This window comes from Ostrinia furnacalis, unplaced genomic scaffold (genome assembly GCF_004193835.3).
Source record: "Ostrinia furnacalis isolate ACB-3 unplaced genomic scaffold, ASM419383v2 OfSCF7393, whole genome shotgun sequence".
NCBI classification, from domain to species: Eukaryota; Metazoa; Arthropoda; class Insecta; order Lepidoptera; family Crambidae; genus Ostrinia; species Ostrinia furnacalis.
Window position 1 is genome coordinate 173352 of NW_021137632.1, and position 14688 is coordinate 188039.

The 14688-nt window shown below is 37.2% G+C and overlaps 1 protein-coding gene across 9 annotated transcripts in view; it reads left to right on the forward strand.

The window, feature by feature from the left end:
* Positions 1-14688, forward strand: part of LOC114364365 (long-chain-fatty-acid--CoA ligase 1) — a 67079-nt gene that overhangs the window by 29682 nt on the left and 22709 nt on the right. For 6 of the 9 annotated variants that reach the window (XM_028320493.1, XM_028320492.1, XM_028320491.1 and 3 more), the window contains exons 2-3: positions 9242-9513; positions 13042-13196. In XM_028320493.1, coding sequence (XP_028176294.1) covers positions 9315-9513; positions 13042-13196 — 354 coding nt within the window. In that variant the 5' untranslated portion in view covers positions 9242-9314. Of the gene's footprint in view, positions 1-9241; positions 9514-13041; positions 13197-14688 lie in introns of those variants that run through there. The other 3 variants (XM_028320500.1, XM_028320499.1, XM_028320496.1) reach the window with 2 other exon arrangements.

A 14688-nucleotide genomic window follows, 5' to 3' on the forward strand; every position in this document is an offset into this window, starting at 1 on the left:
CCGTACTTTAGTTTTGTTGTTAATACTAGTTACGATTGAATATTTAGATGAATTCGACTGTTTTTCTCTACAAAGGAAGATCAGAATGTCTGGTTGAAACGATGTTACCTAGTACTTTAACATCAATGTTTTCAATTAAACGTGCATGTTAATCGTTGAATGCGTTCGTTGGCAAGTTCACTGAATACAAATTTAGCCAAAACGCATTACGCAGAAGATGCATTCTGCTTCCTAGTGATTAGACAATCTGCTGCACTTTTGCCAATAACTTTAAATAACGTCTCACTTGAATTCGAATGGGACATTTATTGTTCCAATGATATTTTATTATTATGAGCAATTATTAATAAGTTTCCTTTGATTAAAAGTCAATATTATTTATTACACATAAAAATTACGATCGCAATCAACGTCGTATTTAATTAAAAAGTAGAGTCGCTTAAATTGGACGAATTTACGATTTGAAATAATGAAGTGTAATAATGTTTACATAATTCTATTTAATATTTAGAAAGCGAATCAATGCGTCATTTTAATTTAAAAAAATAACCAGGGATATATTAATATAAAGTAATCATCAGTAAATTCAAAGACATTGTACATTTTCATGATGACAAATGACTTGCAACAAAGACGGTAACGTTTTAATCATAACTGATTGAAGAGAACAACATCGTTGCTATTTCTGACCAACTATAGAAATTACTTCGGAGTCATCATGTCAATCAGTTAAACAAGATGAATGGTCATGCACTTGGACCATGCGAAGGTCTCGAGCGATCGTCACTGCATTACAATGCATGTGCATCGAGTGATTGCAACAATTCCACAAAGGTTGCCCATGACGTACAGTTTAAACTTTATCAGCTCAATCTGATAGACTTTATTTATGGCAGACTAGTAATCCTTTTTAAAACGGTTTATTATGATAATGTTGTACAGGGCGTTGTTTTATCCTTATGCCTGTTGCTCTATTAAAGGGACCTATTCCATCTTCTATTCATACCCTGTTCAACATCATTGTAACCTACAATTAAAAGGTGCATGCAATTACAAACCAATTAATTCCCGAGTCAGTTATTCCACAATAATGGTCTACCTATCAGGACAATGTTCACAGTGCATATGACATGTTTCTTAGGCCTCGTATTCACTATTTAGTTCACTAGTATGTAACTTTAAATTGCACCAGCATCGGGCAACTTCTTTTGAGATAGCACGACACATCTGGAAACTATTGAATAAAAACGTCAAGTAATGTGGTGTATTTTTCACGACATTTTCGGACTTAACCAGACACGTTTAGCAACACGTGTCTGGAAACATTTATACAGTGAATACAAAGCTTTAACATCACAACTCGCAACAATTTATGATTAAAACCCGGCCAACTAGGCGCGCTGGCGATTCGCTGGAGCAATACAATATTACCATAATAGGTTTCGCAAATACAATGTTGTGTGTAATGCTAAAATAAACGTCGACGAAACTTAAAAGACATCCTGTACACGTTTAATGTTGTCGTTTGGAGGGATAAAGTCGGCAGGATAAAGATCGTTATTGTATTATAGCAGTATAATGCGAATGCGCGTCCGAAAAGTATCCGTCTTGTATAGCTGCTCGAAGAAGAAACTTGTACATTCTGTATGTAATTTTTGCGGAAAACGTGGAAAATTTTCGAAGCCTTAGCGAGAAAAGGATTCTTCTTAATTCTTTTAACAATATTGTCATGCATGTAGAGCTGCCGAAATATTATGTGTAAAAAAATACGATAATTTTGTCTGACTGCAGAGGAGTTTAATTTTCCCGTTTACTGTTTAAATCTTTATGTAACTCTTCGGCATTCGTTAAAGCATCGTTGAACCACCATTATTGTTTATTTCCAGTCAACATTTTGCAGTAATTTGCCGGCGTCTAAGTAGATTTCATTTTCTCAAATTTTATACTAAGTCGGATACTTTCTAGACAAGCATAGCACAATATTCATTAGTGTGAATACAGCGAGTAGTGCGCATGTGAATCACTCACGTGGGTGTCTCATTTAATATGCGCGAGCGCAACGCCTAGGAAGTGCAGTCGTATACGTTATTTGACGATTAATGTCGTGCGCGAAATTGGATTCCAATTTACGATGCGAATTGAGTTTTTTTTTTAAGAAAATGACAGAAAAGAAATGTTGCATTGTTCTTTGACAAAGCTCCTTAAATAAAGAGAAAAAAAAAAGTAACATTGTAAATTCTTACCTACACATTGCAGTGTTAAATGTCATCATAATAACTATTATTAAATAACGGGAGTATTAGTAATTTGTGCAATAGGAAATTACTAATAATCTTTTTTTTAAACGACGTCGAAGTTTTCAGAATTTTTTACCTCTTAATTGAATTGCAATTTAGAATGCAAAATGTAGCGATCTGCTATAACAATAATGATTTGTCGCATGCAAAATAATGCTTACATTTATTGACAAATTATTTATGCGCGTGGCTGTACGCTTAACAGTATCGCGAATAGAATGGCAATAGACGGATTTGCATTAAAATAGTATAGATCGGAACATTCAGCTGCATTCCCGGTAATATACATGGTAATCAGTTTAATTACGCGGTTAGGCACGCGGATGTTTGTTTTGGTTTGAACAAACGATTTACTAACTGTTGCCATGAATTAGTAAACAGGTTTAGTCCAAATCAGATTGAAGGGTTCCGTACCCTTTATTTAATTTTAAAATATATTTTTTAACTTTTAATGGGGAATTGGGGACCCTATGTAAATGACATTGGTAAACGTGGAAACATAGACAACAATAGCCATAAGAAAGAAGAAGAAGTTCCTATGTAATTTTTAAGTTTTTGAAAGGTTATTGTTTTGTGAATTCAATTAAATAATAATCTGCCTTATTAGTTACGGTTCTTTGATATGATTTCATTGTTATTGCCCCATCACAGTAAAGACGGAACCATAAAAGTGACTGACAATTTGAACGCAGCAAGAAGATGGCGGCAAAAACTGTTCAATCAGTCCGGTTTGTCATATCACTTTCCGTTAACGGTAAATTTTACTACAACTCCGTGACTATGAAGTAATTAAAACGGTTCGCAGTTGGTCGCGTAGCGCTTTTTTAACTGTATTCGCGATTCTTTAGAAAAAATTCGATGTCGAATTGGCGACCTTATCAAAACACGCTGCGCGCGAGTGCAATGACCCGGCGTTTTTGCCGGGTCTAGTACAGTCGCATGCAACTTTTATTTCATAGAACGTTAATGAACTTGACATTTATAATTATGCTGTGTTAGGCTTTTTTATGAGTTGTGAAACAATTTGGGTATATGCTCTGTTAGGTTTTTTATGATAGTGAAATCAGTTTCTGTGTGTGAGTAGTGCTTACGTATGTACTTACTGATGTAATGTTAGATAGATGGCTATAATGATAATGTATGATCATTACTTATCTTCGTATCGTATTATCTACGTAGTTAGGTAATGTATAGAATTTGTGTTATTAAATTGTTTTGGAGTCGTTTTTACGATTGGAAAAAGACTACATCTGCTACTACACCTAACATCAGGTAAAAAAATCGGCCAAATAGGTACTTGTCTTTCGTTGAATCAGTATCGCCCATATTCACAAACGATGCTTGCTTAAGTAAAGCAGATAATCGAACGCACAGCGTTCAATAGATCTGTGATTGGTTCGTTCGTTATGTTACCCTGTGCGACCACGCGCACTGTCAGACCTCATAGCAATGTTTTACGGGCGTAAGTATAGTTTTTCTTCCAGCCTTGGTAGGTACCACATCAACGCAACCTTATGAAACGTCACGCACCATCATAAATCGTACAAGTTTTATGATTACTATATTGTTGTGTCACAATATAAGTGCAAATTGCAGCGCCCTTTAACGTCATGCGTTTGCGCAGCCGCCATCAAGGGCCACCCATCTTGTTTCACAATTTTGTAGAGATGATTTATGTGCGCGAATGTATTTCCCGTTGCACTCCTAGCGCATGGAAATGATAGAGCCATTTGTCAAAGGATCATGAGAAATGAGGTTTTTCTCGCTTAGATTAATGGAAAACGTCTCCGTTTGGTCTCTTTTCATCTTAGGCCCGTTTCCAATAAGGCGAAGTAGAGACGAGAAATGATTATAATGAAATCAACACATTGCTCTGCTTCTGCTAATAAAATTTGACATAAACTGTTTTGTGGAAACATCAATATTGATATTAAAACAGGAGTTTTAGTGTAATACTGTTATAGACTTCTTTCTTGGCGAAAATCACATACCTACTATACATAATATCCACTAATGAGTTTACCGTATGTATAATAATACCGCACCTATTAATTTACAGTTTTAACTACAAAGTCGTTGCTACCGCAGCTGCGCTGCAGAGGCTTTTAATCTAGTTAGGGTTGCCAATTCTAGAATTCGTGAGCTTGTTTTAGTCGATTGCAAGTACCTAGATGGTTAAAAGCACGTATCCTTTGTCAAATACGTGCTTGGTATCGCGTTCAATTGATTTGTCAGCTATGAGTTTGTATAGAGCGAGGCGGTGGCTTCTTTAGGTTTCTTAGTTATGCCATATTCTTATAGAAATAAACAAACTAAACAGCTTGTACATAAAACATGGAACATTGAAACGACTTCGAGTATAAATATATCATGTCTTTTACGCTACTCATTCTCGTACCAATTGCCCCCTTGGGATTCCAACCGGCAATTGCAACTGCAAATGGAGTCCGATTTATGCAAATCACCAGGTCCTGGTTCCAAAGTAGCTACATAAAAAGTTGATTAGAAGGTGGTCATCATAATTATGTCGATCGCTGAAGCTATTTAAAAGGTTGATTGGGACGGAGGTCGTCACAAATATTACGTCGATCATTTCAGATCAACTAAGAGGATATTAAAACATAATATCCTGCAAATTTCATAACGGACGCATTAAAATAAATACTTGTATTAAAAGGACACTAACAGGTGCCACGCATGCGGGGCAATGCCGCGATGCCGCGTGGTGCGTGATAAAATCCGCACGATATTTCGTTCGTTAGTTCGTTTCAGCCGAATGACGTCCACTGCTGGACAAAGGCCTCCTCCAAGGTTTTCCACAATGAACGGTCCTGCGCTGCTCGCATCCAGGCACTTCCCGCGACCTTCACCAGATCGTCGGTCCACCTAGAAGGAGGCCTGCCAACGCTACGTCTTCCAGCCCGTGGTCGCCACTCGAGAACTTTTCTGCCCCAACGGCCACGGCCACAGCACGATATTTCAAACATCCTAATCCTGCTCCAATCGGCCGTTATCGATTGACAACCTTACAAAAGGATGATGACACGCGAATAGTCCCACGGAACAAGTTTGGTGACATCCGCGCAATTTTATTGTTTCGTGAACCAGATCGAAATGTCAGAACCACCGTTAGGCGAGAACGGTCCAATAGCGGAAACGGACCGCTTTATTGGGCCCTCTCTGGTGTTGATAACCTGTTAGGGTTGTAAAGTTTTGAGGAAAATTCTAAAACTAGATTGCGAATATAGCAAAAAGCTCGTGCCAACTGGAAATAAAATCGAACGATATTGACACGAAATAGTTTACGCTCTCAGTCTTTTTCATCTCAGTAAATAATGAGTCATGAGACCGTCCATGACTTTTCATCACTCATCATCTCAGCCATAGGACGTCCACTGCTGAACGTAGGCCTCCCCCAATGCTTTCCATGCTACCCGGTTGGTAGCGGACTGCGTCCAGAGCGCTAATCTATAACTTTTATTTTTGCAAATTTATATCATACCTACCTAACTTTATTGTCAAAGTTTGGTGGCACGAACTATACGCATAGACTTATTGTAGTTCCGAACTGTATTTCGGTAGTAAACGCATTCGAATTTAGGTTGCCGTCGTATCCAAACGATTGGGCACCAAATTCTTGTTTCCAAAACATTTGTCAAATACAGCAAAGCAGTCGCACAAAATACGACGCCTATTTCGCAAGAATGGGCAGTGGTGATACACAAACAAAGCTAAAGATACACGCTACGTTCACCAACATGGTGAATGTAGTAAAATTGTACTTCATAAAACATTATGTTCTGTCGATAAAAATAGGTTTACTCAGTTTGATAGTGAAGTGATGGAACAAACAATTTCTACACACCACCAAAATCGGAGTCGCGGAAATTATTTTTATTCTAAAAAGACAAGTACGAAGTTTAAACGGAACACAAAAAAGACAAAGGCGTTAAACGATTAATTAAGTACACCATAAATAAACCTTAAACCATTTTGGCTTATCACCATATTGTGTAATCTTAGCTTTAAAAGCGTTCCAGTCTCCCCTGTTTCTGGTAGCCTGTGATATATTGCTTTTGGCCGCACGTGAATCAGCCGGCGATTAACAAGCGAGCCGTTTGTTGCATTAAGGTTTATATTCGGTGTTCTTGTGTCCCATTTTGCAGATTTCCAAATCTAGAGAAGTCGTTAGATACTTAGAGCGTACTTGCGAATTGACTAGCACCATTGGAATAAGTAGAGCTTGTGATGTGACGCTTTGAAACGATCCACTTTAGAAAAGAAACAAATATTATGTGATATATAAATAGGAACAGCTTCAACTTTGTCAAAGGACTTTAACAGGCATCCTACTGTACCTAGTCTCTACCACAATTTCTCAATTCAAATGATGTTATTTAAAATGAGCCAGTCACGGAATCATACTCCTCATAAATATACTTAAGTTGTTATTAACAGGATACGATTCATAAAGGTCCTAGCTATAACTGTTATAACCGAACAACATTATCCAAAGTACATGTCCCGCAATTCGTATTGCAGCTACAAAACTGCTCACTTCTGCGTAGGTCTAGTGTTAGGCATAAAATTCTATTTCAATATAATCTCTACTGCCATCGGAATACGGACGCTTTTCTGCAAAATTTCCATTACATGTATGTAGTTTTGAATTATTGGGTCAAAGCGCTTCACGCACTCGGCGAAAGGATTAGATGTAGAGATTCTAAAGATCGTTGCTTTGAACTAATTTAAAGTCGTAGGTCTAAGATTCGAGCTGTCTAATAAAACTGGAGGCGAGATTAAAACAGATTTATTATTGAAATAGGAATTTTCTGGGTGTTATGAAGTTGTACAAATTCTGAAAATATGCAGGATCGTTAAAATTGCGTAGCGAAATAAGGTTCTGAATATGGAAAGGTTTATAACAGTCATTGTGGGTTTCCCAAACCGAACAAATAGCAGCAATTATAGAAAACATTTACAACTCATCAAATTATTTCGACAGTTACTGCGAACGCAATAAATATTTACACACCATAATAACAAGGTGCCATGGGCATAATTTAGGAGGGTAGAGAGGCGAAGTCCGCTTTTGTATTGTTATTTTTATTGACGCACTAGCTCCTACCAGTGCAGTGGCTTCGATCGACCGAATATTTTGACCAAAACTATTGTTTTGTTTTGGAAATGTGTCTCTATTACAACAGTAATTTGGTAAAATTGCTGTGCCTTAACTAGGTCTATATTGTATAACTGCCCAAAATTGTATGAGGTATTCACATTAGGTCATACATTAATGAAGCGTTAATGAAGTAGAAAGTAATAAAATTATTGGGCATATTAACCATTCATATCAAAACTAATTCTAAAATAAACAAAGTTGCCATCATTACATTGAATAAGAATCAGCATTACCTGTGTGTGACTTAACATGTACGTACGTACATACATAGATATTGACACTAAAACCTGAATGCAAGCATCGGATGCGACGTGTATCACCTGACTAGTTTAAAAGTCCGTAAATTTAAGCGCAATCTTGGAATATATCATTGGGTATTTCTCTTGGACGAAGTATTTCTCCATGTAATTGAACCGTCAACCATTAAAGTCCAAGCAGGCAGTCTTGTTTTATAGGGAGACTAGGGCTGGCGATATGAGAAAAAAAGAGGAAAAAAGATCTAATTGCTTTGCTCTGACTCGTGCTAATCCAAACATGAGACTATGAATGAGCAGTAATCTAGAAGACTCCAATGGAGATTCAGTAGTACGAGTAGAAGATACTTTGAAATATTTAAATAAAACGATGTGACGAAGTCATTAGCAAGTTGCAAAATCTGAATTGGTGGAGGATTCAAGTATTTTTAAGGATCTCTGAAAAAAAAAAGATATCTAGAGACCATAATTCGCCATCCTTATGAATAACCAACAACAGAATGACGTTTAATTATGTATGCGAGTAGTTTAATTTTTCCGCGTTAATAACAGCCGCATGGCCGCGTAAGTAATTTACGCTTACGATTTGTTTGGACTTGTGTTGGTTTACTTTATTTCTTTCGCTATCGGCTATTCCTTGATCTTTTTTTTAACCAGGCAATATTGTCAGTCTCTATACTCACCATTTGGGAAAAGACAAAGAGTTACGTGGAATTCGAAACACCAAAACCCTGGGTTGTTCCCACTACAGATGAATGGAAGAAAATATTATGACCAAGACCGTGTGCTCCGCGTTCATACCTCGACCTACAACAACGTATCGCAGGTTTTATAGCGAGATAAAATCTACGTTATTAAAACTGTTACTTCCGCGTGGGTGCGAATGAATTGGGACATAATTTTGATTGGCAATCATGTCTAGTGCACGGAAAAGGCGGGTGGCACTGACAGTTGAAAAATTAATATATCTGCGTTTCTCGAACACGTTTATGGATTTTTTGATTACTTCTTTTATACTCCCGGATACTACCTGACTTGAAATTTTAAATTATTCTCCAACTGATAAAGTGTTCAATCCTAACTTGACACTAAGATTCGCTCCAATGATGCAGAAAATATCTAAGCAATTTGCCGGTAAACTAGTAGAATACTTTTTGCCACTAAGTATTATTGTAAGGTATTCCTTACAAATTGAGTATTCTAAAAGATAAACTTTTCTAAGTGACAATTACATAAATGATTATTCATAATGTTTCGCAATCAGTTCAATGAACATAAATAGATAAGGTGCCCGATGGAATCAATCGCTAGATTACATTTCAGTTATCGACTGGTAGTGTTAATGAACCCCACAAGGCCAAAGCCTCCTCAAGATAACTCTATAAAACCTTTTAGTTTTATGGATTTCGATTCATTCCGCAACAAAATAATTCGATATCGAATATCTTTACGACAATCGAGTGGCAGCCGTGTTTATATATTTTAAAATAATGAGATAACTTTTATAGGCATAGGACGATACAGGCAACGCGTACACAAGCGCCTACAAAAATGGTAATTCAAGTCTAGTATCTAAAGAATATGTGTAAAAATAACAAGATGGGAAGCGGAAAGTTCGGTTTCAACGCTAAGAAGGACAAAGTGGCAGTGAGTGATGCAAAGACTGAGTTTAGTGTTAAGGAAAAATGTCACAAAATACAGAAGAAACTAAAGACTGAAAAACAGAAGACTGAAGTAGACGCGCCCGAAAAGAAGATTTGGTGGAACCAGTGCAGTAGTTGTGAGTAGCTATAAAAATACTTACATAGGTAACTTACGTAGGTACAGATTCTCATAAGCGATCAAACGTAATTGCTCGGCTCCATTTAAAATACATTTACCTCTAGATTACGTTTATTAACACTGAAATTATATGTAGCTAAAGTGTCTGTTATTAAAATGTTACCTTTAAAGGGTTTTTTTCTGCGTCCTGTATTAAACTGCATTTTAATCTTAACAGAAGCTTAATGGTCATTGTTTAACGATAAATTTTAAGAGAATAATGCTTTTAGTTTTTAAAGCGTAACCTTCAAGCAAATTGATGATGCAAAAAAAATAATCCGCAGTAGTACTTATTGTGCCTTGTCTCGCCCCCATTAAAGGTTCCCATCGTCCCTATTGAAGGCTGAGTAGACTCTATTGAAAAGACAGAGGCCCTTCAAAGGCCGACAAGCTAGTTACGCCGTTTGAATTGACAATGAAGGGAAATTGGAGCACCACATCAAGGTTCCAACTTTTGAAATCGCAGGTACCTATAGAATGGTCTAGGGAATCGGGGTCGGCCACGCCGTGACCTTAGACGTCACCTTCATTTTATATTTGAGCCCTTCTAATATGTACTTGTAATGCAGATTTCGACACTGACTTTTGCGATTAGTACTGCCCTTAATCACTTGACAGATTCGTTATGGCTCACGTACTCGGCACAAGAAAATTATCATAGCGTTGCGAAAATTGTTATTATTTTGATCAGTAGACGGAGTGTAAGATAATTCTTAACCTAAATCAAGTCCTTTTCACTCATCCGTTGAGAGTGTAGTTACAATAATTGCTCCATTAAAAAGCTAGAAACTTACTTTCAGTTAACTATTACTATTATTGTCATATATGTACATAAATATCTCCGTAAGTGTGTCAGTGGAAAGCGCGAGAGATTCCCGAGAAATCTATGCGCTAATGCGAACGTCGCACGCGCCCCCCTGTTTCCACTTTCTAAACTGGCGAGACTGCGCGCGCGTTTTATAGTTCAGGAACTGATGCCATGAAAGTCGCTGCTCTGACATTTCCTTGTACGTCGACGTTCTCACGACGTTGATCTCATGGACCTATAAAAAAAGTCGGACGGATTCTCATCAACAAAATACTGTGACATTAGGATACACCAGCTTGCCTGTACGTACAGGCCGGCCTGTACGTACAGGCAAGCTGGTACACATTCACACCCTGTTACACCACTTCGAGTGCAAACTTCACACAGTTGACACATTTAAGCAGCGAAAAAACAACACGAATACGACATGTCTTGTGTGATGAAATTGTGTAAAAACCGTTCTGTTCGAACAAACAAAAATTAAGGAATCACATTTCACAGGCAAAATAATAATCCAATCACTTATTTCCCGACATTAAAATATTGAAATTAATTGAAATCAAACGTCATTCACTCGAAAAAATAATAGGTCAAAGACCAGTGTTCTCAGTTATTTACGTGGGAAAATTACCCGAAATATGGGAAATTAATAATAATTTTAGGACTTTTTAGTTATTTATTACGCACACTATGGAAATAAAATAATTTATCATAATAATTGTGTTTTAATGGGATATATTTTCATAGGCAAATTTGATCCTTCCCAAAAATGTGGAACTGCAAAATTCAAATTTTCTTACATTGATTTCAAGTCAGTGTCAGGTTGTATGTTAAAAAAATCTATCAGAGATAATAATAATATATTGATGATGCATAAGATTATGATTATCATATACACAAGATTCGTAATTTGTAACTGCGTGAATCATTTTTGATCAACATTATGTACATAACTACATACCCTGATACACTGACTTGCAAACAATGTAAGAAAATTTGAACATTGAAAATTTCGCGCCTACCTCAACGCATTCACCTTTCATTCTTTTAAAATGGCACGGAATAATTCTGTCTACATTTCCAAGTAACATCTGCCGATCTATGTTTTTCTTAAAATAAATGGGTAAAATGTTTTGGCTAACATGGCATCCCTAAATTCACTCACACAATAGACAAACGCCAAAATTTTGCGTCACAGTTTTGTTGTAGCGCGAGTTCCGTCCGCCTTTTTTTATAGGTCCATGGTTGATCTTTGATTAGAGCTCTTTCGAGTGGGCCATTCTTAACATGCAAAAGCAATTTGCTCTTTCAGCATTCGAGAATCGTCTCTTCAACCCCTTTATATTTAGTTTGTTCGACTCGTCAAAGAAAAGATGAAACTATTATTTTTATTTTTATCAGATGCATCCTAAAGACGAAAATAACGAGTTGTAACTTCATCGACATACTCCCCCGTAATCATGTCCTTCGGAAAATCATTATGGCCGTTTTAAAGCTACAAGGAATCGAAGTTCCCAAAAGAATGCGTCAATCTTCATTAGCTGCGTTGAGATTGACAACGAAGGTCGTTTCAGGCCGGCCATTATCGAAAGTACGCGCCCTAAGGGTCTTTTGTTACTTTTAATGGACACTGTCATTACTGCAACACCATCTTTGGGCATGACGATTTATTAATCAGGCTAGCGGACTGTTAATTTTAAATTTAACAATCCGAGATAATGTTGTGACGTATCGGTTAATGGATTCATTCATTTGGTAAACAATCGAATAAATTGGTATGACAATTAATAATACTAATGGGAAACAATTCAATTAGTAAAAGGGTGGTGGATAAGTTCTTGAGGTAGGTTCGGTAATTAATAGGAAATGATTTAAACTTTTTGACATAAACCGTGCAGTTTCCTTGGTCCTCATTCTATGTCATTATAGTCCCATAACAATTTGTCACGTCAGCTGTAAGTACCTATTACGTTATATCACACGCTTACCACTCTGTATTTCGCTCTCAGGTTTACGTAAACTTCTGTAGAGCCTCTAGATCTTTAATGGGTTATATTTTGTTGTCCACCTGTAGGTTTTACAGATTCTTCCGGATTTCTTAAGTCAACTTTTTAAAATTTGTTATTTCTTATCAATACACGGCCTTTACAAGAGTCTATTTTAAACCTTAGAACAAAGACTTTAGTAGTAAAGTACAGATTTTATGGGATGAACCTTGAGCTATGCAAATCAGTCTTAGGTACTAAACTAACTTCAGACTTAATTGTTACACAGGTAGGTTTGTTGCTTCAGTACTTAACTATCTATCCCTTTTACCCAGGTACTAATGTATTATGAATGACACATTTTTACGTCCTGGACAACGTAGTGTAGGCAGGCCTCTTATTGATGGACCGACGATCTTGTGAAGGTCATGGGAAACACCTGGATGCGGGCAGCACAAGATCAGTCATTGTAGAAATCCGGGGATCTATGCAGCAGTGGACGGAATTAGGTTGACACGAACGAACGCTTTTCGCAATTCGCGTTCGCCTGTGCCGGCTTGGATGCTGTTTTGAATTCCATTTGTGTCAGTAATACCCGCACCGCAACGCAGCTGACTCAGTAGTCAGACATGCGACCTACTAGGCAACTGTCATCCATAAAGCATTTCCGAAAACGTTGTATTTCTTGTTGCAGTGAGCGAAATAGACCAATACCTGTGGATGGTGGGGGGTTCGGCGGGTGCGCTCGCGCTGACAGGCGTCGCAGCCGCCTCCGCCTTCTACCTCAGCACGAGGCCGAAGCCAGAGAAGCCGCTGGTCACACTCCACGAGCAGAGCCTGCTTGAACCGGTAAGTCTAGAACTATGACAGACAGCCTTCATTCGTTCGTTTCAGCCAAATGACGTCCACTGCTGGACAAAGGCCTCCCCCAAGGTTTTCCACACAACAAAAACGTATTATGTCTGTTATGCTGTCGATTGTCCTAGATATTTGTTTGCTAGACCAAGAACTAGGAATCGCTTCTCAGTTGTCTTAGGAGAAACTTTTTTCTGACTTTCTTTTAATGCTTTAAAGCTTTCTACATGGCAAAAATTTTACGAAGAGTGTTTTAAGCTGAACATCACAAAACAACGACTTTAGGCGACCACAGCCTTTTGTTGTAAATTCGTTAAATTAACAAGCCTTAATACTTGAAAAATGCGTTAATAACCGCTTTTTATAATATTTTTTAACAAATTGCCGTACCGTTTTGTGCGATACTTCAAAACTTGATTCTGGTTAGTATTATTACTGTTTTCTACAACTGACTTTGCAACATAATCTAAATAGCTATTTTACGTTGAATTGTATTAGGCTGTTTTTATTGCCACCTTTATAGCATACGCTTAGATCTCGAAACTGTAAAGTTTTGTATACTGGTTATTTTCAGAGCAGTGACCTCTGCTATTTGAATTTGAATTTTGTTTTTTATTAAATTCAACTTTCCACTGTAACACTAGAATTACGCACGTGGCAGCTAACGTATTAAATTGCTTTTTAGAAAATGACTGTAATCGTTCATTGAAACAAGAACGATTTTCTTAAAGGTATCTATTATGTATTTATCCTCTTAACACGTGACATTGTTTACATTATTTTCCATTATGTACTACGATATTTTAATAGTACATAGTAGTACCTACGTTATTAGGAACTTGTTTATGTACGAGAAGACTGGCAGTGGCAAAAACCACAAACATAAAACCCCTTTATATTCTTACTAGCGGCCGCCCGCGACATCGTACGCGTGGATCCCGTTTTACCCCCTTAGGGGTGGAGTTTCACAAAATCCTTTCTTAGCGGATGCCTACGTCATAACATCTACCTGCATGCGAAGTTTTAGCCCGATCCGTCCAGTGGTTTGGGCTGTGCGTTGATAGATCACTATGTCATGTCAGTCAGTCAGTCAGTCACCTTTAAGTTATAGGTAGGTACCTACTATATTTTATTTGGAAAAAAAAGATGGCAGAATTTAAGTTAGGTATATTCTTATTGCAGAATGTAAGTACAGAACAAGTGAATTAAAATGTGAGGCGTGCATCGTCGTATCTAACGATTAGACTGGCCAAAGATAAAAAAGATACTACAGTCTGATTCTGCTAAAACCATAGTTCACAACCGATAATGCCTTTGTTGTGTTGTAAATACAGGTGAATGACCGACAATGCGAATAGCAGGTGATTATTTAAATATAATACCTGAGAGATACAAATAGATATCTAAATGGGAAACAGCACGAGCGACAAGCGCAATATTTTGATAATATAGCTCAATAAATTAGCACATTTAATACAGATATTCG